Source organism: Rousettus aegyptiacus, unplaced genomic scaffold (genome assembly GCF_014176215.1).
Source record: "Rousettus aegyptiacus isolate mRouAeg1 unplaced genomic scaffold, mRouAeg1.p scaffold_m13_p_6, whole genome shotgun sequence".
NCBI lineage: Eukaryota > Metazoa > Chordata > Mammalia > Chiroptera > Pteropodidae > Rousettus > Rousettus aegyptiacus.
In genome coordinates this window covers 24,018,994-24,041,152 of record NW_023416309.1, presented here as the reverse complement: position 1 = coordinate 24,041,152, position 22,159 = coordinate 24,018,994, and the positions used below count along the sequence as shown (strand labels likewise).

Below are 22,159 nucleotides of genomic sequence, written 5' to 3'. Positions count from 1 at the left end.
CCCATTCCTCTAGAAATGTCTTTGTCTTTCACCCTGAAGGGTCCTTTTCTTTTGTAGATTCTAGTTTGATTGGAACTGCTTGGGAGAATATTTTATTTGTGAGTGATTCTGGTTCTCTAATATTTGTTGAGTACTTACCATATGTCAAGCACCATTCCAATTACTCTACATAATATTCATATAAAGTAGGTACTTTAATTATCTCCAATTTAAAGATGAAGAAACAGGTTTAACAGGTTAGAAAAACAGGGACTCAGGTGACACTTTCTCTTAGAGAATGTGCTTTGGATTGAGTAGGTCACTAAACTCGAGGACAATAATGCCTATTTCAGTGCATTGTCATGAAGTGCAGATAAGATCAAATAAGTGAAAGTGCTGGTATTGAGCCAGGCACTCAAGGGACATTTAGTGAGCTTAAGAGAAAAGTACATGGACAACAGAACTTGTCTGTTGCTTGGCAATTGTATTTATTTTGCTGTGCCTTGCTCAGTTTTCAAGCTCTAGAGGTCAGATCACAGAACTGGTCAGAGATGACACCTATCATATGATATGATATGGTCTTCCTGTATCAGAATCATCTAGGGAAGATTCCTGGGGCCACTCCCCATCCCTACATCACCCACTGATGGGTAGGAAATTGGCTTTTAGACAAGTTCAAGCAATGCATACATACTTCTAAATTTAAGAGCATCTATATACATTTTACATATAGATGTAAACCCCATCTTTTATCAAAGAGATGTACATATATAAATATGTATACACATATGTATAAATTATCTTTTATCAAAAAGGATGCAAAGATGTCTATTTATGTGTTTTTCACCAAAGCTCCACAAGAACCAGGGCCATTGGACATAATTTGTTTTTCATGATTGAATGGCATAAGCAGTGCCACATCCAAGCAGAAACCTACAATAGTTCCCTTTAGAAATAAATCTAAGCAAATAATACATCAGAAAATTACCAAAAAGCATAAGACTGAAATCTAAATAGAGAGAGCTTAAACCAGTGGTAGTTCCCAAATAAAAATCACTTTTGGGTCTTTGAAAAAATTCACATATCTAGACTCCAGCATAGACTGAGTGAATAAGAATGTCTGAGCGTCAAATCTAGGCAAATCTAGGCAAAATTTTCTATAGATGATTCTAATTATCCCTCTGGTTAAGAACCACTGATAACAATTTGAGTAACCAACATAAAATATACTTTTCCTATTTCCAAGGTAATATTGATCTGTTTGTTTCTCTGTAGAATAGTTTTCAATAAAGTAAAGGGTAATGTGGCTTACGCACACTGCTAGACGCCTCTTGCTAATACTAAATTTCCATAGTTTTCAGGTTTGTCCTTTAATTTATGCTATAAAGGATCAAGGGAGGCCAACATCACATATGTTCAGTGGACACCAACCAATGTGCATGTGTACACGCACACGTGTGCAGCATACAAACACACATACACACACCCCTATAAGAGATAGCTCTTCAGCCATCGTTTTTTCCCCACCATTTCTTCATTCTTGAACCCTTTGGTCTCCTTATTCTACACACATCTTCAAAAGCTGGTCCAAGTACCTTCTCATCTAGCTGACAACACAGAAGTTAAGTGACTTGCACAAGGTCCCTCAGCTAAAGAGTGGTAGAGCCAAGATATGAGTTAGTCTCTGACTGAAGACCAGTGCTCCCTCCTGTACTTATTATCTCCTCTGAACCTCAGTGGGATGTTCTATCTCTCCAGCCCCAAGCAGAGCCAGCTTCACGGGCTTGTGGCCTATGCAATCACACAGGGCTCAGCTCTTACGTGAGCCACACACTTGACTTACTGCTCTGCTGTTGTTGTCTTGAAGTTTTTAATTATTTTTAAACAAGTTCCACTTATAGTTTCATTTTCATTTTGTGCTAGTGCCTGCAAATTATGCAGCCAATCCAGCCTACAAGTAAAGAGAGCTGCTCCTGGCCCTTGAAACAGTGAACTAGGAGAAAGCATAGAGCTGCAGTTCAGTTTTCAGTCTCAGCCTGAGCTCTGACCACCAATGCCCCTTCCATCCTTAAGGAGAGCTCGGCTTCCCTGAACCCTTAACTGCTACCTGGGCAGACTTTGTGGAAAGAAGCTTTGTACTCTGAATATGTGCTAATTGAGATATCACTCCAATTATCCTTTGACCCTTGCTGGAGGGCAAGGTAATTAAATTTCTGTTTAACTTAGTATTTGCTAATAGAAATGGTGACTCATTAGAACACATTAAAATATTATCTCCTTTTCGCATTAGATCATTTTTTCAAAATTAATACTTTCAGACCCCTTTATTAATACCTCAATTGTCATCCGCTTGTACTCTGACAACTGTACAAACAATACACATCTTGAAAAGCCCTTTCAAACAAATCTTGGGCTTGAGCTCATAGTGCCAGTATTACTTTCATTTGTTTGGTTAAGTTTAGTTACCTTATCTGACATGGCCAGACGATCCTGCAATGTTTTTCAATTCCTTTTTTTTTTAAATTAGATAAAATTTTTTTTACTTTATTTTTAACTATAATTAACATACATGATTATACTTGTTTCAGGTGTACACAACAGTGATTCAACATTTACATACCTTACAAAAGTGATCACCACGATAAGACTAGTATCTATCTGTCATGTACATAGTTAATAGGATCAAGTCTTGGGTTTAATTTAAAAAGGTAATACATTAGTTGGAAGCAATTATTTTTGTTCATTTTGTTTTGTTTTGTTTTGTTTTGTCTCCTTTGGCATTCAGGAAAGACAACATAAATTTAAAAGAAGTAATGGCTAATGCATTTTGTTTTCGTGAAATTATTTTAGAGATGAAAAATACCTTACAAATCACCACATTCAATGTCCTTATTTTCCCCATAAGAATAGAGACTGTGATTTGCTCAACAAACCACATCAAATTCATAGCACACAGGAAGAGACTCCAGAGCTATTGCCCCTATCTAGGACACTGTTTTAGCACATTCGTACTTAAATAGTTCCAAGTAAGTTAAACTGATAATCACTAAATATTGCTGCAGAGTTCAAACTATTACTCCAGGAACAGAAGTGTCATATGATTTTAATCCTTAGAAGGAAAATAGAAAGCCTTCTCCTGTTCTCTGTAAAGATGATAAGAATCACTATTACATCATATGTAAACATTTATCAAGAACATTACTTTTGGAAACATTACACGAAATTCACACAAAATACATCACATATATCTTATATATAATATTATATTACTATCCTTAATAGCATCATCAGTGTAAAATGAGACTACCCTTTGCCATGTAAAATTTTTCTTATAAAGGTGACAGAAATGTAGGAAATGTAATTTAATCATGGTGTATCTGAATTAAAGAGTAGTAGTTATGAATCATATAGGAACTGTCTATAGGACTGCTAAATACCATTTGGTCCTCTGGTCACCAGCATTTGTCGGACATACCTGGATCACTGCCTTCATCTCCCTGAATCACTCTCATTCATGGAGGTATGTATGTCTCTCACTAGATTGTGAATCTCTTAAGGGCAGGAACGATGTTTTTGCTGTTCATCTTTTCATATTCAGCATCTAGCACACTGCCTGGCACATAGTAGCAAATAAGCAAATAATGAAATGAATGAATATCTTATGGAATTCCTGTATTTTCATATGGATTTTTTACAGTAAAAGTATGGTTGTATAATTTCAATGAAGGCAGGAAAATATGTGTTATACTTTAAATACAAACAGCCCCTTATGCCTCGCACAGTGTTAACGATGCAACAAATGTAATTAAATGATTCATGAGTGAAGAGAAACATAAGTTTATCCACATACTTGCAAGCAAGCCGACTCCACTTGCAAGGGATCCAACCCAGGCTGTTTTTCCTTTTCCTTCACCAAAGGCATCCAGCCATTCTACATACAAGACTCCAACTGCTACTGGTGATCCATAACACAGAAACTGAGTAAAGAAGGAGACAAGCACAATCACCCAGCCCCATCCTCCATCAGGTGACTTTTTAATTTCCATTGTAAAGTTAGATCAAGGATGTTGTTCTCTGTAAATCCTAAACAAAAACAAACAGAAAAGCATTTTAGAGTGTGGTGGGGCATGGTACTTTAGATTAAAAACACATTTTCCTAAATAAAAACATAAAAGAGGTTCTCAGAAAATACACATGGAAAAGTACAAAATATCACTGACATATCAAATTAACTTTAAATTTTTTATTTATGATTCAAATAAGTAATACATCCACATTGCTCTTCTTTTTTTTTTTTTTTTTTTTTTTTAAATTCTAGAAAGTCAAAGAGTAAAAAGTCTTCTTTCCAACCTTGTCCCCACTGACACATTCTCACTCTTAGCTAGCCACTGGAAATCACTGATTTTGGTTTCTTATGACTCATTGGGTTCCTCAGGAAGCAGACTCTTAGCAAGAAGATTAATTAGGAGTGCTCTCTTCCTAGGAAAAGGAATAGATAGCAGAGGGGGAAAGCAAGCCACCATGTGTGTGAAGGAAGAAGATTCCTAAAGCTAGGAATCTTGTTGTGGGGAATGGAGAGCTATCCCTTCATACCCCCATGTTGATCATTCACTGGATGAGGACCACCCAGGAAGGGGGCATAACTTTAGGTAAGGTGACTCGTTATATGTATATATAATGTAGTCTTCATCTACCTATTCCTGCCTAACTCCCTTATCCTCAGTGGGTAACCAATGCTGTTTCTTTTACATCCTTCTAGGATATAAGTACATACATAAGTAACTCAAATATAGATTTCCTCTAATTTTTTACACAAAATAGTGTGTTATTTACATTTGTATGTTTCTCGCTTTTTTTAACAAGTATCTTGAAGATCCTTCACATCAATGCATCATGATCTTCTTTATTTTTTTCTTTCTGCTGATTGTGTTCCAGTATAGGGCTTTGTCTTAACTCTAATCAGTCCTCTATGGCTGACAATGCAAAATTGTGCTGCAGTGAATAACCTTATATATACATATATCTTTTTGCATATATGCATATCTATTAGGTAAAACCCAAAAAGGAATTGCTGAGTCAAAGGGTATGTCTATTTGTAACTGTAAACAGTATTACCAAACTGGCTTCAAGAGATCGAATCAATTTATATTATCCCTAGCAATTTGGGGTGTGTCGTGAAAATTTTTGGATTTTTTTCATTTTATAGCTTTAAAACAGTGTTTCATTATAGTTTTAATGTACAGCATTTCTCAGCATTCTCTGAACGTCGTATGTCATTTCGTAAGTTAAAGCCATTTGTAATTCCTATCTAATTCTTGGGCATGTATGGGTATATTTCTGGATTTTCTGTACTATTCCATTGATCTGTCTATTCATTCATCATTGCCACATTAGTTTAATTACAAAGTATTTTTTTAAGTATTTTTAAAATATATTTTAAATTCTAGTGGAGCTAAATTCCTTCCATCTCTCTCCATCATTGCACACATTTTCAGTATTTTCTTGGCCCTTTTTGTTTATTTACTTCTTACATGAACTTCAGAATCAGTTTGTCTGGTTTTGAAAGAGATCTGATGCTGTTTTCATGAAGACTGAATTAAATTTATACATTGATTTAAGGAAAGGAAATACTTTTATAATGTTGAGTCTTTCTATCTAAGAACATGGTGTTCCTTTCCATTTGTTCAAGTCTACTTTTGTGTTCTTAGTATTTAAAGTTTTCCCCAACATTTCTTTTCATTTTATCTTTAGATACTTTACTTTTTGTTAACATTATAATTGGGATTATTTCTTTGATTCGTCTGTTTATGTCTGCATGTTAATTTTGGATCTCACTACCACCTTACTACATTCTCTCATTTGCAGTAGATCTTTGGATGATTCTCTTGGGTATATACAACACACAATACGATATAGTTATAGAATCATCTACAAACAGTGGTAGTTTTACCTCCTTATTTTGAGCTCTTATACTGCTAATTTCCTTCTTTTGTCTTTGCATTGAACAGGATACTCAGAATAACGTTAAATAATATGAGTGTACCTCTTTGTCTAGTTCCTAACTGTAGTGGGAATGTCTTCAAATGCCATGGTGCTGCCTGAGGTGAGATATGTTTATTTCACAAATTTAAGATAGCATTCATATTTTTCTATTTTGGGATATTATAAAGAATGCTCACTAGATTTTGTCAAATGCATTTCCAGTGCATAGGGAGATGGATTATAATTTTCTCCTCAAAACTTTTAATATAATAAAATCTGCATTTTCTACTATTAAATCTGTAGTATTACTACTAAACTCTCCTTGAATTATTGGATTAAATCTTCCTTGGTTAATGCACTATTTTGATTGTGTCAATCTATTTGGGGGGTGTTAGAGTTATAAGTGAGATTTGTCTGTATTTTAAAAAAAATTTACTAGTTTTTGGTATACGATGATATTTTAAAAGAATCTGAAAATGTTCTTTTTCTAAATTCTGAAACAGTGTATATGACAATGGATTTGGAGGCCTGAGGCCTAACCTCCCTGCCCCCAACAAGGTCTCCCATATAATCCATACTCCTGTGTCTCTTCATCATGTCAGGTTTGAAAACAGGTTCAACAGACTCTTTGCACAAAAGTTGCCAAGACATTCTCTAGGCTGTGGTTTCATCAGATAATCAGTAAAGACAGTAGGAATATCATTCACCCATTCATACATGTCCCTATTTAGTGAGTCATTTGGCTACTTTAAGAGAGACATAGTTACACCCATCTATTTACCTAAGCTTCTGTAAATGTCCTCACTTTGCCATTCAGAACATGGGCCAAAATTATGTTACCACTTCCCACAGGACTTTGCAGAAATTAATATATTGAATATTTAATAACTGAATATTTATTTTTGATATTTTAATATCTAAAAACTGAAAACTGAAAGATGTTACAATTTGTGTACAAAAACTGTAGAGTCTAAAATTCAGTTTCTCAGACCATACAACTGTGTTAGTTGACAGAATACTTCAAACCTGCAAATATCAGAATCCTTTTAGGTAATCAAGTATATATTCTTCCATCAGACGTTTACTCCCTCCAGTACTTACTGTTGTAAAGAAAACAATATAATTTTCATGATGATTCAGTACTTTACAATTCCTGTTTAGAATCCCTTTAAAGGAAATATAGTCTTAATTCCCTAAACTAGATAATATATGTTAGCAATAGCCAAATATCTAATAAAACTAAAAGGCGGTGTAAAAAAAATGCATATGAGATTGTCTTTCATTTAAACCTTCTAGTTATAGCACTTTAGGAAAAGTACACATTTATATAAGCAAAACACTAGAATCATTATTTTTTCCCCCCTCTACAATTCCCCACTTCCACCCCTGACCTACAGATGTTGCTGCTTCCCCTTAAGAACTGGATCTCTAAAGGTGGAGTGTCTCCTCCCACACGCTCGAGATGTACACCCCGGGCCTGGCACACCCAGGGTATGGTCTGTAGCTCCACCTGCAGAATCATTATTAAAGCCAGCATTTTCTGGAGTGGAGAGAGTGAAAGGGTGAGAAGGAGTATCTTCCTTTCCAGTTTTCAGACCTAAGTAGACAGAAGGGCCTTTATACACCAAACACCTTTTTCTTGCTTTGCCTTGGGTGATATTTCACTGGCAGGAGCCAGTAAATATTTGGGAGAGCAAACCTTTGAAATATAAAGCTCCTATGTGTATGAACTCTGACTAGAAAGACAAGTTTTTATAAAGAGTTGGCTAACAGCTGCTGACCTTTAATTGTTTCACGGTTTGAGATGCATGTAGTCTCAATAGAACATGGTGGAAAATACCGTTTAGTGATTTCTTGTTTTCTGTCAGGGTAACACCTTTCTTGTATAGTTTCCTCTATTCTTTAGATGTCTCTCTCCTGCTATTTTTCTTATATTCTGTATTCTGTAAGGTGATTTCACAAATAGACTAGTTTTCATTTCCTCCCTTTTTGTAACGGTATCCAATTTCCTTTGGGGGATTTTGGGTCTTCCCTTTAGGTAGACAGTTGGTGGGACTATTAATCAAGGTTCCTTGATCTTGACATGCAGAATGGTACCCGACCCAAGCAAGGCAATTAGGATCTCTCTCCTAGGGCCCTGAATCTTGAGTGAAATGTTATGATAAAGTAATATATATACGGAGCTTATTGATACCCAATAATAGTGCATTGAAGAAACACTGTCATTTCTCCCTACCTTGACTCCCTAGAGATACCCAAGCCTGGTTTCTCCAGCCTTCCATTTTATTTTATCAGCTAACTCAGTAAATTATTTTGTTAAAGTAACTAGTATTCTTTTCTTTTATGTGCAACAGAGTAAACAAATTGCTAGTATGCAGTAATTTCAAGTTGATTATTTTACCTATCCATACTCCACTTTGGGCCAAAGGTTATGCTTAGGAGCACAGTCTATGACCATAAAATACAGAAAATATATGTATGCCATATCTTCTTTTCCCTCCCTGAAGGTTTCATCTTATTAGCTCTCCTTCTTCATATCTTATGATCTAATATAATAAAATTTCTTCTCTGGCAATCTTTTAAATAAAAACTAAATGAAAATTTCCATTAACTCCACTTGTTCTAATAGTCACAGAAACACAGCGCTATGAAAGTAAAGTTTACTCAGAAAGCTTTTTGATCACTTAACGATTTAAATTATGTTGCACTAGACACCAAAGGAAATCAGGAGAAACATCAGGCATGGATGGTCCTTCTCCTCTGGGAGCTTATAAGCCAGTTAGGAAGATATGTGCACACATACGATTGAGAGCCAAAGAGCTGGATGGGTATTAAATGTTTACAAGTCAGAGGGAAATGAAAGTAATCAAGACAGGAGCAGGAGTGGAAGGCCTGATGAAGTAGGTTAGTTTCAAAGAACAATGGGGAGACTCGGGAAAAGGGTGGCTCTGGCAAGAGGAACAATATGAACATGGGTGTGGAATCGGGATAGGCCTGACAGGTTTGGTGGCAAGTAAATTAGGCTCAATGAGGAAAACAAAATTAGAAAAATGGCACTCTCAACTGAAATTTAAGAAGAAGAAAGTGTCTCCAGAAGTTTGTGTTTATAACCCCCAAATAGAATTCACACACTATATAATTAATTTCACCATTAATAACCCACTTATATTATCTAAGTGGTGTTTTTTTTTTTTTTTTTTTTTTTGGCTAAAAAATAAATAAATAACAAGATCTGTAAGTACCAGAAGATATTGTTTTATTTGGACTAGTGTTTCATGAGTACATGCAAAAAATATGCTCCTAGGAAACATATACACTGTAGTATATTCTAGTACACTCTTTTTGAGAATTTGGACTCTTTTAACCAGAGTGTTAACAAACCAGGACTCTGCATGGCGAGATATCTTATATAAAACTCAAAAACAGAAGCCATTTTGAGAGGCCATTGTAATTCAGGGGCAATTTTGTCACACTACAGGGTCTGAAAGGATATCACAATATTAACTTATCTTACAATTTAAATATATTTCCTATTCTTAACTTAAAAATTAAATATATTCCACATATTATAAACGTCCCTTACGAAAGAGAGAGCATGAACTAAAACTAACCATGCTAAGACAGTATTATTCAACAAAATTTGATTATCATTAATATAAAAGATAGCATATCTCCTAAAGCTAGAGTTTGTTTTGTTAAATGGAAAGGAGAATTAGGCATTTTCTAAGACATTTCCTCCAAATAATGAAAAAGACTGTTGATAAAAGCTATTACTCATGGTATAAAGCTTTTAAGCTCCAATGCCTTAGATTGCATTTAGTTTGTTCAAATAATGCCAATCCTTTGTTATTTCCTCAACTCTACACTGGCTGAGAATTTCTATTTTCCCAGATATGGGATGTCAGAATTGCGTACTTGGCATTTATGAACAATTAATATTGACATAGAAGCTTTCTATCCCTGCATTGTACACATATGTACTATACTATCTTTTCGCAAATTCAAATGATTTATAATTGTTTGCTCTTATTTTCAGTTGACAGTTCTCTCTTGCCCGTGTTCATTCCTCCAACGATAATCATTCTTGAATAACACTTTTTTGAATGTTATCTATAAATATCTCATGGGAAATTTCTAGATACATTTTTCACTTGAATTATAAAAGATAAAAACAGCAAATTTTTATCTGAATCTCAATCACTACCAAATTACCTGGTGCTGAAGCTCTTTAATTTAGTGAAGAGCCTAGGATCATGTGACACTCTCTTGGGAAAAAAAATGGTTTCTTGCAAATTGAATTTGTCTTATTCTGGTAATCCATGAGGTGTGTCAAAAATCTAAAGCGTACTGGTCTTCCTAATCTTCCTTCACTTACATTTTTGCCTCTCTTATTATATGGAAGGGTCTATACCACGGGCCAGGATGTGGAGGATCGAAAGCCTCATATGGTGATGTGGGAGAAAAAGGCTGCAGCCACTTTGGAAAACAGCTTGAGGGATAAGAATGGGGAAAAACTGTTAAAAGGTACAAGTTTCTTTTGGAGCTAATGAACATGTTTTTAAAATTATTTTTAAATATTTTACAAACAGATTGTGGTACAGTTTATATAATTCTTAAATAAGATTCACTGAACTATATACATTAAATGGAAGAATTTTTATAATATCCGAATTATATCTCAACAAAGCTGTTAAAACACATTTAAAAGCTACCGAAAATTATGTTTCAGTTCTGACTGCAATATAGGTAACGAGTTTTATAAACTAAAGGCACACCCGTTCTGCCAGAAGCTGTTCCCATATTGATACTGCTCTTTCCTTATTTTGACTTTTGGCCTCTCTAAACATCCACCATTTGTTTTCCACCACTATAGTTTAGGTAAAGAGATTCTGGGAATTGAGAAAAAACTTTGGGAATTCTCATAAAAATATATATAAACAAATCATTCTTTGGGTATTCTAATAAAAATGAAGTTAAGCACTTTGGGATTTCTAATGCAATATAGGTATAGAAATATATTTAATATATACTGAAGCTCAGAATTCAAATATAAATTAAATTTCATGTAATGGGAGACGAGCATAAGGGATATAGTTAAGATGTTAAAGTGCAGGTATGACTACACATCACGAAAGAGGAATCTAAGCAATGAAAACACCAGTGTCAGGGGTTCTGAAGTAAACATTAGTGACCTTGGGCTGCTTTATGTAGATAGAAGAAGGATGAAAAAAACTACATAGAGCAAGTTAACATTTTCAATTGCTTGATAGCTTCCCTTTTTTCCTCTTAGTTTCACCATAAAGATGATGTGAAGGGGAAGAAGAGAAATTTTTCTAGCATCTCGTTCTAGAATAGTAGGAACTGGGTAATGGTTAAGATAATGAGCTTTGTTATTAGATGTGTATCTGGGTTCCAATCCAGTCTATACTACTCGCCATGCATTTCTGAGTCAATTACTCAATGTCTCTAATTCTCGCTTTTCTCATCTATAAAATGGGATAAAAGTGAATTTAAAGTGCAAAGCTCTGTGTGCCTGCCACACAGTAAAAAATTTAATAAATGTTAGCAATTACTTTAATAACCTTAAGGGATTTCTGGTAACTTGAGAGCCACTTTCTAAGGAGTAATTACTAGTTAGTTATAGCAGAGTTCTACAGCAACTAGTAACTGTATCGTTTATAAATCTAGGGTTTCTAAGACTTTTTAATCTTTAGTTATTTTTTAATGCTTAGAACATTTAAACCAAGATCTAGATTTTCGCAGACTGCGATTTGGAATAATTCAAAAAAAAATGTTTATTTCTAGGATTTGGTTTCCTTTCGAGTTTCCAGTTCAAGGCTTAAGCTTTTGTAGTGTGTTAGGAATCTCAGAATTTGCATTTTAAAAAGTTGCCCTGTGATTCTGACCTAGGTCATCCATAGATGCACTCTGAAAAATGTTGCCTAGTCACAGTGGATCTTGACCCAGACTGCACTGCAATCTTGTGGGGAGCTTTTCAACATCCCTGCCACCAGACTGCTCTGGGGTGGAGGCTGACCTCTCACATCATTCTAATGTTCACCCAGGGCTGAGAATCACTGCCCTATGGAAGAACAATTTCTGACCAACTGTCAAATATTCTGTCCCAGTGGAGGAAGGAGCCAAGTGAGGGAGGAAAAAGAGGATAAAAGGCAATCGGGGGGTAAACAGGTTCAGGGGGACTGGAGCAAGTGGAAACTCTTGTGCCCGGAGCTTACCCACCCCAATGCAGCAGCCAGTGCTTGCCTGTCCTTTTAGCTCTACCCTGTCATCTATACTGTTAAGGACAAAGTTTATTTACCCTCAAAAATCTCTACTGATATCACATAGGTTTCGAACAGAAACAAAAGCAAAAATTCCTTAGGAGTGATGACTATGGCAAGTTATGTTCTATAAAATATTTGGGATAATGCAGAAGGTGATCACTATCTGGCACAAAATTTAAAATATGATTACATCCATTTATCTTCAGATTTGTAAATGTTTTTTAATAAAAATAAAACAAAGTGGTATAAGAAAGTATTAAACAATTAAAAAAATCAACCCCTAACATGCTAATGCACTTAAGTGATTAGGAAGGTTATGGAAAGTATCTTTCTCCAAAGAATCAAACCTTTACAAAACAGAGAGCAGAACAATTGGACTTTCTCAGGAGAGCATGACTTTTATTTTTCTAAGTGCCTTGGAGCACAGAGGGAGAACAAAGGAACGGACAGTTGCCTGCTCTCTCTTCATTTGTGACATTTGGCTCTGTTCCCACTGATGGTGGCAATGCTATTAACTACACATTTACTTTGATGTGGCAAATACCCGAAATCTGTTGGCTGGTCTAGCTAGAGAATGAGCACTGTTTCACTCTTGTGGCCCCAGAGATAACAAGCACACACTGCCAGCCAGAAGAGAGAAAAATCTTTTCCCGTCTCTTTCCCACTGGCCTAGATGGCCAAGCCTGGGCACATTGCCTCTAGAGAATCACTCAGCCACCCACAATGCCATCCTTCTGCTGTATGGCAGCCCTGGAGAAGATGTGGAGAAGAGCAGCTCCAAGAATCTCCAGGCATCCAGTGCCAAAACGGTCTCCCCTTTGCAACCTCTCTGGTTCTAAGTCACATGCTCCAGCCAGCCTCTGCGGTCCAAATAGAACAGGCTTGCGGGTCAGCAAGTAAAACTCTGAGAAGATTCTAATGATGATGATACTGTTGATGATGATAGTGAGAATTATAATAAAATTGTGAACATGATGATGAAGTCACCTACTAATCTGTTCAAACTGGCGAAACAAACTCTCGGTTTGGGGAAGGTAGTGGGCAGAAGCCAGGATCTTTTGGTAATGGTATTACGTGGTCCCAAAGAATGGCTAGAAGAATTTCCACTTTTCTGTTATGTCAATAGCTATAGTTCCATGCAAGTACACAGAGAGATATTTATTTCTATAAATATGTGAAAATATATATTCTAGAAAATTTAGCATAAGGAATAGGAGCATGGGATTTGGCCCTAGATAACCTGAGTGCATATTCAGCTCTAATACTAGCCAAAAATGGAACCTTCAGCATGTCACTTAGACATCTCTGTGCCTCACTTGCTTCATCTATGAAGTCAGGGGAATAACAGTACTTACCTCATCAGACTGTTGTGATGAGTAAATGAGTTAGTTTACATACTTAGGACAGTGCTCAGCACATGGTGATCTCAATATAAATTATCATTATTTTTTATCCATTTAAAGATAATCACTTGTTGTAAAAATATTCTTTTTTATCTTGACATATAAAGTATGGTCACTACAAATACAAATGGCCATACTATCCATGACTGCCCCACTTCCCTGCCACATTAGTGCATGTATCATGCACACACAATCGTTATTACCAAATTCATCCCTCAAAGAAAAAAAAAGATATGGAAATGGCATTTCTTCAGCACCGTGGATAATTTCCTCACAGTAAGAAAAAGTCAGCAAATGGGAAGAGGGAAGTCTCAATGAGGAAGGGTGACAGTGTCAAAGACTGTCTGCTCTTAGGTCACCAACGACCAAGAGAAGACAAAACAAAGAGGCATTGAAGTCCCAACAAGGTTTGCTTTTGTTTCCTTCCTTTCATTTTCTTTCTTCCTTTCATTTCCTTCCCTTCTTTTCTTCTCAACTCAGGAAGCTACATAACTTACTAGTACCCCTTTCCTAGAAGCTGCTGGGCAGTTATGAGGATATTTGTTAGGAGAATAGAGGTGAGAATTAATCATCAAAGGTGACAAGTACTACAAGTGACTTTTTTAATCAGCTACTTTGTCTTCTTACACACTTCATGAAGTCATTTATCTGCATTCTTCATACTTCAACTTTCTACTCTTCCTCCAGTTCAAGGAGATGCCTTCCTTATTCTAAAGACTCCCAAGAATTTCTTTGCTAAACCAGAAAGAAAAAGTGGTAACTCTGTGTGCATCAAAAAAGCAAATGAAAAACTCCATTTTAAGGTTGTATCTCCACATGAGCATATTTCTAATTATCAAAGCATAAACTAAGACCTGCATGGGATTTCAAATCTGGTTGCACAGTAGGATCACTGTAGGAGCTTAAAAATGACCAATGCCTGGGCACACCCTAGACCGAGGAAAATCGAATCTCTGGGGTTGAGGCCAGGTTGTTAAAGGGTTCCAGGTGAATTCAATATGTGGTTATTGAGTAAAAGGAGTGGAATACACTACAGCCCATATTAAATAATTGCATGTCCTGAGCATAAAATGAAAGACACGACTGCTTTTAGTTATTTCAATTGATTTTTTTTTTTCAGTCATGGCAATAGAAAAATATTTCAAATGTCCATAAATCACAATCATGGTATCATCCTTTCTTGGGAATTCTCAATACAATAAAGAACATTTTCAAAGGCTTAAATGTACTATGATTTAGCCACGCCTTGGAATAACTTTTAATTACCACTTTCTATGTATCAGACACAATACGAAGGACTTTCAAATGGTGGCTTTTTAAAATACATAAAACTCTATCAGATAAGCAGTAATACTCTTCATGCTACCCCAGTGTCCACAGGCTCTTTGCTAGATTCTATCTGGGGCTCTTTGCACTTAACCCCAGGAGTTACCACCTAACACAAAGGCATAAATGATCTCTATGTGTGCATTCTTCTACTTTGGAAAGTTGACTGTAAATTTTTTCTTTTAACCAATATTCTTTGATTTTAAAACTTTTTTTTAAAATGGATATTCTTTAACATGACTGTATTTGCTGAGATCATTCAGGGGCTTATACTGAACAAACCGATATCTAAATAATGATACTTTGACCATTCAGGACCTTTGAATATTATGGTCTTCAAATCTCCTCTGGACTTTATTCTTTTCTTTCTTTCTTTTCTTTTCTTTTCTTTTTTTTTTTTAAGACAAATGTATTCAGTGTCATGATTAGACTATTACATTAAGCAATCAAAAACATGGGTACAAAAAAAAATCTACATTAAAACCCTTTGCTGGAATGCTTTACACTTCCCACAGAACAGAAACTAAAATAACCTTTTAATCAATTAGTCACAAATGCAGTCCTCGATCTTTTGCCCATGTACACATGAGTATTGTCTAAAACACGTCTTCTTTGTAGCAGCTGGGCCCTGCCATCACTGTGCTTGGCTGAGTTCACAAGTCTCGTGTAACCTGTAGCTTCCCCATCACTTCTCTGGCTCCCCTCTCCTGCTAAGCTGTTTCCTGGCAGTAATTAAAGCCTCCTGCTACTGCCATAGCTGCTGCTGCTGCTGGAACTGCCATAGTCACCTTAGTTTTGAGGTTTGGCAAAGTGTTGGCCTCCACCACCACAGGGGCCAGAGTTTCTGCCTCCAAAGTTTCCTCCTTTCATGGGTCCAAAATTTGAAGGTTATTATAATTGCCAAAATTACTGTCGCTTCTGCAACCTCTAAAATGGCTTCCATCATTACCAAATCCATCATAGCCATCCCCACTGCCACCATATCCTCCACTGCTGTCACAAAAGCCATCTTGACCTCTGTAATTTCCTCCACGACCAAAGTTGTCATTCCCACCAAAACACCTCCACAACCACCACCGAAGTTTCCAGAATCACTTCAGCCTCTTTGGCTGGATGAAACACTAGCCATCTCTTGCGTAGATAGGGTTTCCCTCACTTCACAGTTGTGGCCATTCGTGGTATGGTATTTCTGAAAGACAACCTTGTCTACAGAGACATGGTCATTAAAAGTTACAAAGGCAAAGCCTCTCTTCTTGCCACTACCTCGGTCAGTCATGATTTCAGTAACTTCGATTTTCCCATACTGTTCAAAATAAAATAATCTCTTAGGTGATGTTCTTCAGTGCCTTCTTTAATACCACCAACAACCATCTTTTTCACAGTTAAGTGGGCACCACCAGGCCTTTAAGAATCTTCTCAAGGTAGCCCTCTTTGGCTCTACAACTCTTCTATCTACCTGTGTGGCTTTGTTTTCATAATTGCATCCACTTCCTTTGGGTTCCACACGTGACGAACCCAAAGCCTCCGGAGTGCTCAGTGTTTGGCTCTCATCACCACACAATCTGTGAGCATTCCTCATTGCTCAGAATGGCTCCTCAGACTCTTATCAGTTGTTCCAAAGCTCAAACCTCCAATGAAGAGCTTGCACAGCCATTCGGGCTCTGTGGGGGGCTCTGACTTAGACAGAACGACCATGGGAGGGGAGATTTTAATGAAGCTACTCAGCTGACGGAAAAGGCTGGCCTTTATTCTTAAAAGCCTTCACCTAAGACAGTTCTATTCATTCCACAAAAGTCTTTTAATGTTCTCATAGAGCAAAATACACTAAACATTACTAGTGAAATCAAAATACATTTAGAGCCAATATTAACCACTGTTTTCTCTTTGTTTCCACTATATGCTGCTTATACTTCTCTCTACTTATTTCATCTGGCATGCATTCTAATTAGCCATTTACTTGTCTTTCTTCCTGTTTCTTCACTACACTAAAAATTCTCTGGGGACAGGGCACATGTTACATTCTTTTTGTTCTTTTCACATCTATGCATATAGTAGACACTAAATAAATGTTTGTTGAATTTAATAGAAAAGAGCTATAGTTTGGAAAGCAAGGCAAAGTGGTGGTCTGGAGCAGCACTGTTCAAACTGCAATGAGTCATAGGTGCAAAATCAATCACAGATTGTGAGCAGCATTTTTAAAAACTGGAATTTAGAATAGAATAGAACAGAGGAAAACAGAAAATATAAGTGCACCTCCTGGATGGTTGTAAGGGTTCGGCACTATTTTGGTGAAACTTTGCTTCAGTGTTTATATGTGTGTCTGTGGGGCTGGACTATAAAATACTTCTTACTATGGGTCACAGTAAGAACGTAAACCCTGGAGTTGTTTCTCCTGGGGTCGTACTGAGGCTCTGCCATTAGCCATGTGACTTTAAGCAAGTTAACGCTTTTCTCAGTTTCTTGATCTATAAAAAGGGAAAAGTAAGAACTCCTTCCTTTTAGGTTTTTTTATAAAAATACACGAAATAATCTCTATGAAGCATTAGGTATGGTGCTTGGCATAGAGCAAATGTTTATAGATACTGTTACTACTGTTGCATCTTTTAAATCTCTTCTTAGAAAAACTTGAGATAGTACTCTGCTTGCTTCTAAGTTCTCAGCTCCTAATCACTCTTGAACTCAGTGTTTTCTGGCTTCCATGTAATCAAACAAGAAAATTTTCCTACTATGGTGCCTCCCACCTCCTTATCATTGAGTCCGTGTACACCCCCTCAGTCTACCTCTTTCTTCTGTGCACAGCACTGCCCCCTTAGCTTTCCTGAGCCCACTCCCACATGACCCCCTATCAGCTCTCTAGCCTCACCGAAAGATCACAGCTATGCAAAGGACAGACTCCAAAGTCTCCATCCTCAGGCCTGACCTCTCTTCAGAACTTCAGATTCCCATTTCTAACCGATTTCTCAGCATTTCCTCTCAAGATGTCCTGGATATGTTCAGGCCTCTCACACTCAACATATCCATAATTCCTCCTCCTAAATTTTATCTGGAAAACTGTCGCCATAATTCCATTTGCCCAAGCAGAAAGTCCCCTCTTCATCTCCTTCCCGCATCACCTCCCTAGTGTCCTAAGTTAACCAGAAACAGGGGCTTGCAGACAAAGAGCTCTATGATCGGCTTCTTCTTCTCTATCTCCTCTGTAAATCCTTGTACTGTCACAGCCACCTCCTGAAAGACCTGTCTGCTTATATTCTCTCTGTTATAGTTTCTTCTGTCAGGCTGCAGCCAGAAACAGTTTTCCAAACCACACTTCTGATCATCTCAAATTCTGCTTCCAGCCTTTCAAATCTTCCAATGGTTCCTCACCACTCACAATTTATTCATTAGCAGAGCACAAGTTTTTGTTTAATTTATTAAAAGTGCACAAGAAATCAAAGATAATTGTACCTGTCCTCATGGAGCTTACAACTCTCCGTCAATGAACCATGTTATTAAAAAATTATTAATAACATTTTTAAATAGAAAAAGTTATTTTAACAAATCCATGTTTTGTTCATATGATATTAGGTTTTTAGATCTTTAAATACCCAGCTAAGTTCTCTGATTCTTTAGGTTTTTGAAGATTTGCAATGACTCGACCCCAACTACACCTCTATAAGATGGCCCACAAACCTGTGATTCCCAGGCCACCGTCACAATCCAGCACTTAAATCATGTTCTTTGCCTCTTCAATGCCTTTGACCCTTTGGTCCCCAATGGCTTGCTAGAGGGGGCTATAATGCCTTTCTTCAGTTTGCCTACTGACAAACTATTGCTTCTTCTTCAAGATTTCGTCTAAATTTCTTCTCCTACTTGAAGCTATTTTGACTCTCCCAACAGTTAGTCATTCTTTCTCTAAGGTCTCATACCAATTTAGGCAATCTTGCTAATATGACATTCATTACAATTGGGGGAAAAGAAACTACAACATTAATCAACCTAAATGGGAAGCATATTTTAATTGGCATTTTAAGGCCTCCAAGCATATATGGTGATTCAAAAATTGCTTTCTTCTAAAATATAAATTCTAAATTAACAAAGCAAATTCCAAGTTATCTCAGAGGCTTACCAAACTTGAGTAAACTTCTAAATGTTCTTCTGACATCTCACTATCTGTACCTTCTGCTCCTTTGCTGCCAGCCTGTCCTCCCCCTTTTTACCCTTCACTCATTGAACTCCCATTTTATAATAAGGAGCCTGAGGCTCCATCAGATACCCCTGCTCTTACTGTCCATGTATTTTTTAATTAATTAATTAATTAAATTGAAGAAATGATTTAAATTTTCCCTCCATCTACCTCCCCCCTCCCACCTAAAATATTAAACCATCAGATGGACCTGAAAGGGTCGACAACCGCTTATTTCTTATACCCCACGGACTAAAGCTGAGCTCTATACCATTACTAAAGATGTTTTTAATCTTGGAGAGGACCCCACTGAGTTTGCTAGAGGATTTCTGCTTACTATCCAAACATGAGTCATGGTTCTCTGACCTCTATCAGTTTATTCATATGCCTGTAGGAGAAAGACATGCCAGAAAATGGTTAAACAAGGGGGGATGGCAAAACTCTACAGGAGATTTTTCCTGTCGAGGATGAGAAGCCATGAGCGAAGCATCAAAACTAGCTAAACCGGGCTTCATGAGAAGATACTCAGGGCTTTTCAAGTTATTGATTGAAAGAAAAGTCAAAAAAAATGTTCAGAAACCCAATGAAGCTTTTTGATTACTATGATAGATTTGACAATGTTTTTAAACAGTACTCAATGAAGTTAATGATGACACATCAATGCTTTTTAATTCAGCTTTCGTTGAGGGTCTACAAGATGAATTTGAACGACAAGTAAATGAAAACAATTACAACTTAATTGGGCCCTATGCGAACCCATGATTTAGTAAACTATGCTGAAAAGCTCTCCTGAGCTATCCCAAAAGATATCAAAAAGAAACCTACATAAGCCCTACATGCCCAAATACAGGCAACGAGCCTACAATTACAACTGACAGCAAAACACTCCTTTTGGAGTCCCCAAGGCAAACCACCATTCCAAGGGGTCTGTAATTAGCCTGGACATTGGATAAAAGATTGCTTAAAACTGAAAAGACAATTACTAGGCCAACCAATACAACAAATTCAAGCCTATAAAATTTGTGAATCCTCCTTAAGGTTTCCAACTTAAGTTATCTCAGCAATAAGGTTCAAAGGCTCAAAGGATCAAAAGAGGATTTATACCATGCTCCTAACTAATTCTTTAGGAGAAACTGATCTAACTTGGGAATGAGGTAACCAAGATTCCAGAGCCATCTCATCAATTCTTAACCTCGCCGGCCTCTCCATTCCCCTTCCTCGGAGTACTGAAACCATAAAACTGGTGGGAGTTTCCAGTCAACCCATGACAGCCTCCAAATCCCTGCTGATTTCCTTTCAACTTGGATCTGTTCAGGGAACCCACCAATTTCTTTTGGTTTCCTCTGCTGCTGTTCATCTCCTGAGATGAGACTTTTATTTTGAAACTCACAAAGCCCATATATTCTCCCCTCAAAAGGGGGAAATATTCTTACAACTTGAGCTTCTAACTAATAATACTCAAAAGTACTCAGCCATGGACTTGTTCATAGCTACTTCAGTTTTTTTAGTCACTTTAACTGAACCAAACCCTTTTTGAGATTCCATTACAAAATAACTTTGGTCAAAGAAGTGCCACCAACATTGATTGCATTCATTCCACACCAGTGGTGGAAAATTTAAATTGACAAAAACAAACTTCTGCCTAACATAGGCATATCCTTTAAATGCAGAGGACATTCAAGGAATCAAACCTATCATTGTGGAATATTACAAAGGAGGCCTCATCATTCCTTGCATAAGCCCCCACAATACTCCTATCTTCCTTGTAAATAGAGACTTATTCAAGATCTAAGAGCCATTAATAAAATAACATAAAAATCATAACTTACCATCCAGCTGAGCCTAACATTATATCTTACTCTCAGTCATAGCACCAGAAAGTCAATTCTTTTCAGTTACAGATCTTTGTAGTGCTTTCTTTAGCATCCCTGTTGATCCTGAAAACCAATTTTTATTTTCTCTCACATAGAAAGAATAACAATATACCTGGACAGTAATGCCTGAGGCCTACACTGGAAGTCCGACTTACTTTTCCAAATTTTAAAGGCGGATATTGCCAATATAGAGTTTCCTCCCTGGTCCACCCTTTTACAATCCATGGATGACCTCCCCCTCTGCTCACCCTCTGAAGAAGCATCCACTGAAGATAGCCTCCACCTCCTCTGAGAGATGTCCTCAGGTGACAGAGAGAAATCTTGACTTCTTCCAGACCAAAGATAAAAAAACATTTCTTATGTTTTAGAACTCTTGGAGATTATCCAATTATCTAAATCTTTAGTAATCATAAAAATCCCTGGACATTCAATGGCAAATACAGAAGAAAGTAGAAGTAATAATTTGGCTGACACTGCTAAGTTAGCAGCATTAAAACAATCTCAGTCCCTAATGGAAACACCTAAGCTACCAACTGAAGTCATTGGAGATTTTAAAAAACGACTTACAGAAGAATGTCATTTGGCTGTTTAACCAAAAAAAAAAAAAAATTTTTTTTAAATGGCCAGAATAAGGCTGTAAATTTGACCCAAAAAGAAACTTACAGGTAGGTCTGAACTACCAACCACTTCTCTCTGATTGCATGTGTCATATATTACAATATATACATGGCTTAACTCACTAAAACACTGACACATATGGTTTTATGGGAAAAACAATACTACTGGCAGCCATCTCCGAAGACGGCTTCCCAGGAATACTAAAAATGCCAAATCTTCCCAAAGTACGATGCTGAAAAACCCACTCATACTTCTCTGGGGCATTTTCCCTCACTCCTAGGGCCATTTAAGGTCTCACAAATGGCCTTTATTCAGTTGCCCCCTTCTCAAGGATCCAAATCTGTGGTAGTAAAGAGTTGTATGCATTTTTCATTAGGTGGAAGCATTCCCATGACAGAAGCACAGAGTCAGCAATGAGTAAACTACTCTTAGTGAAAAACCTCTTCACTTGGGGAATCACCTCAGAAATCCATAGTGACTGGGGAACTCATTTCACAGGACAAATTATACAGTCTGTAAGACCTGACAGAT

The 22,159-nt window shown here is 36.9% G+C and overlaps 1 protein-coding gene and 1 pseudogene across 5 annotated transcripts in view; both read right to left on the bottom strand.

Moving 5' to 3' along the window:
- Positions 1–22,159, bottom strand: part of SLC16A9 (solute carrier family 16 member 9) — a 54,183-nt gene that overhangs the window by 15,258 nt on the left and 16,766 nt on the right. For 2 of the 5 annotated variants that reach the window (XM_016127639.2, XM_016127636.2), the window contains exon 2: positions 3,830–4,062. The exons of 1 other annotated variant lie outside the window; for it this stretch is intronic. In XM_016127639.2, coding sequence (XP_015983125.2) covers positions 3,830–4,025 — 196 coding nt within the window. In that variant the 5' untranslated portion in view covers positions 4,026–4,062. Of the gene's footprint in view, positions 1–3,454; positions 3,593–3,829; positions 4,063–21,258; positions 21,339–22,159 lie in introns of those variants that run through there. 2 more of the 5 variants (XM_016127640.2, XM_016127643.2) reach the window with 2 other exon arrangements.
- LOC107501471 lies at positions 7,372–21,264 on the bottom strand (annotated as a pseudogene).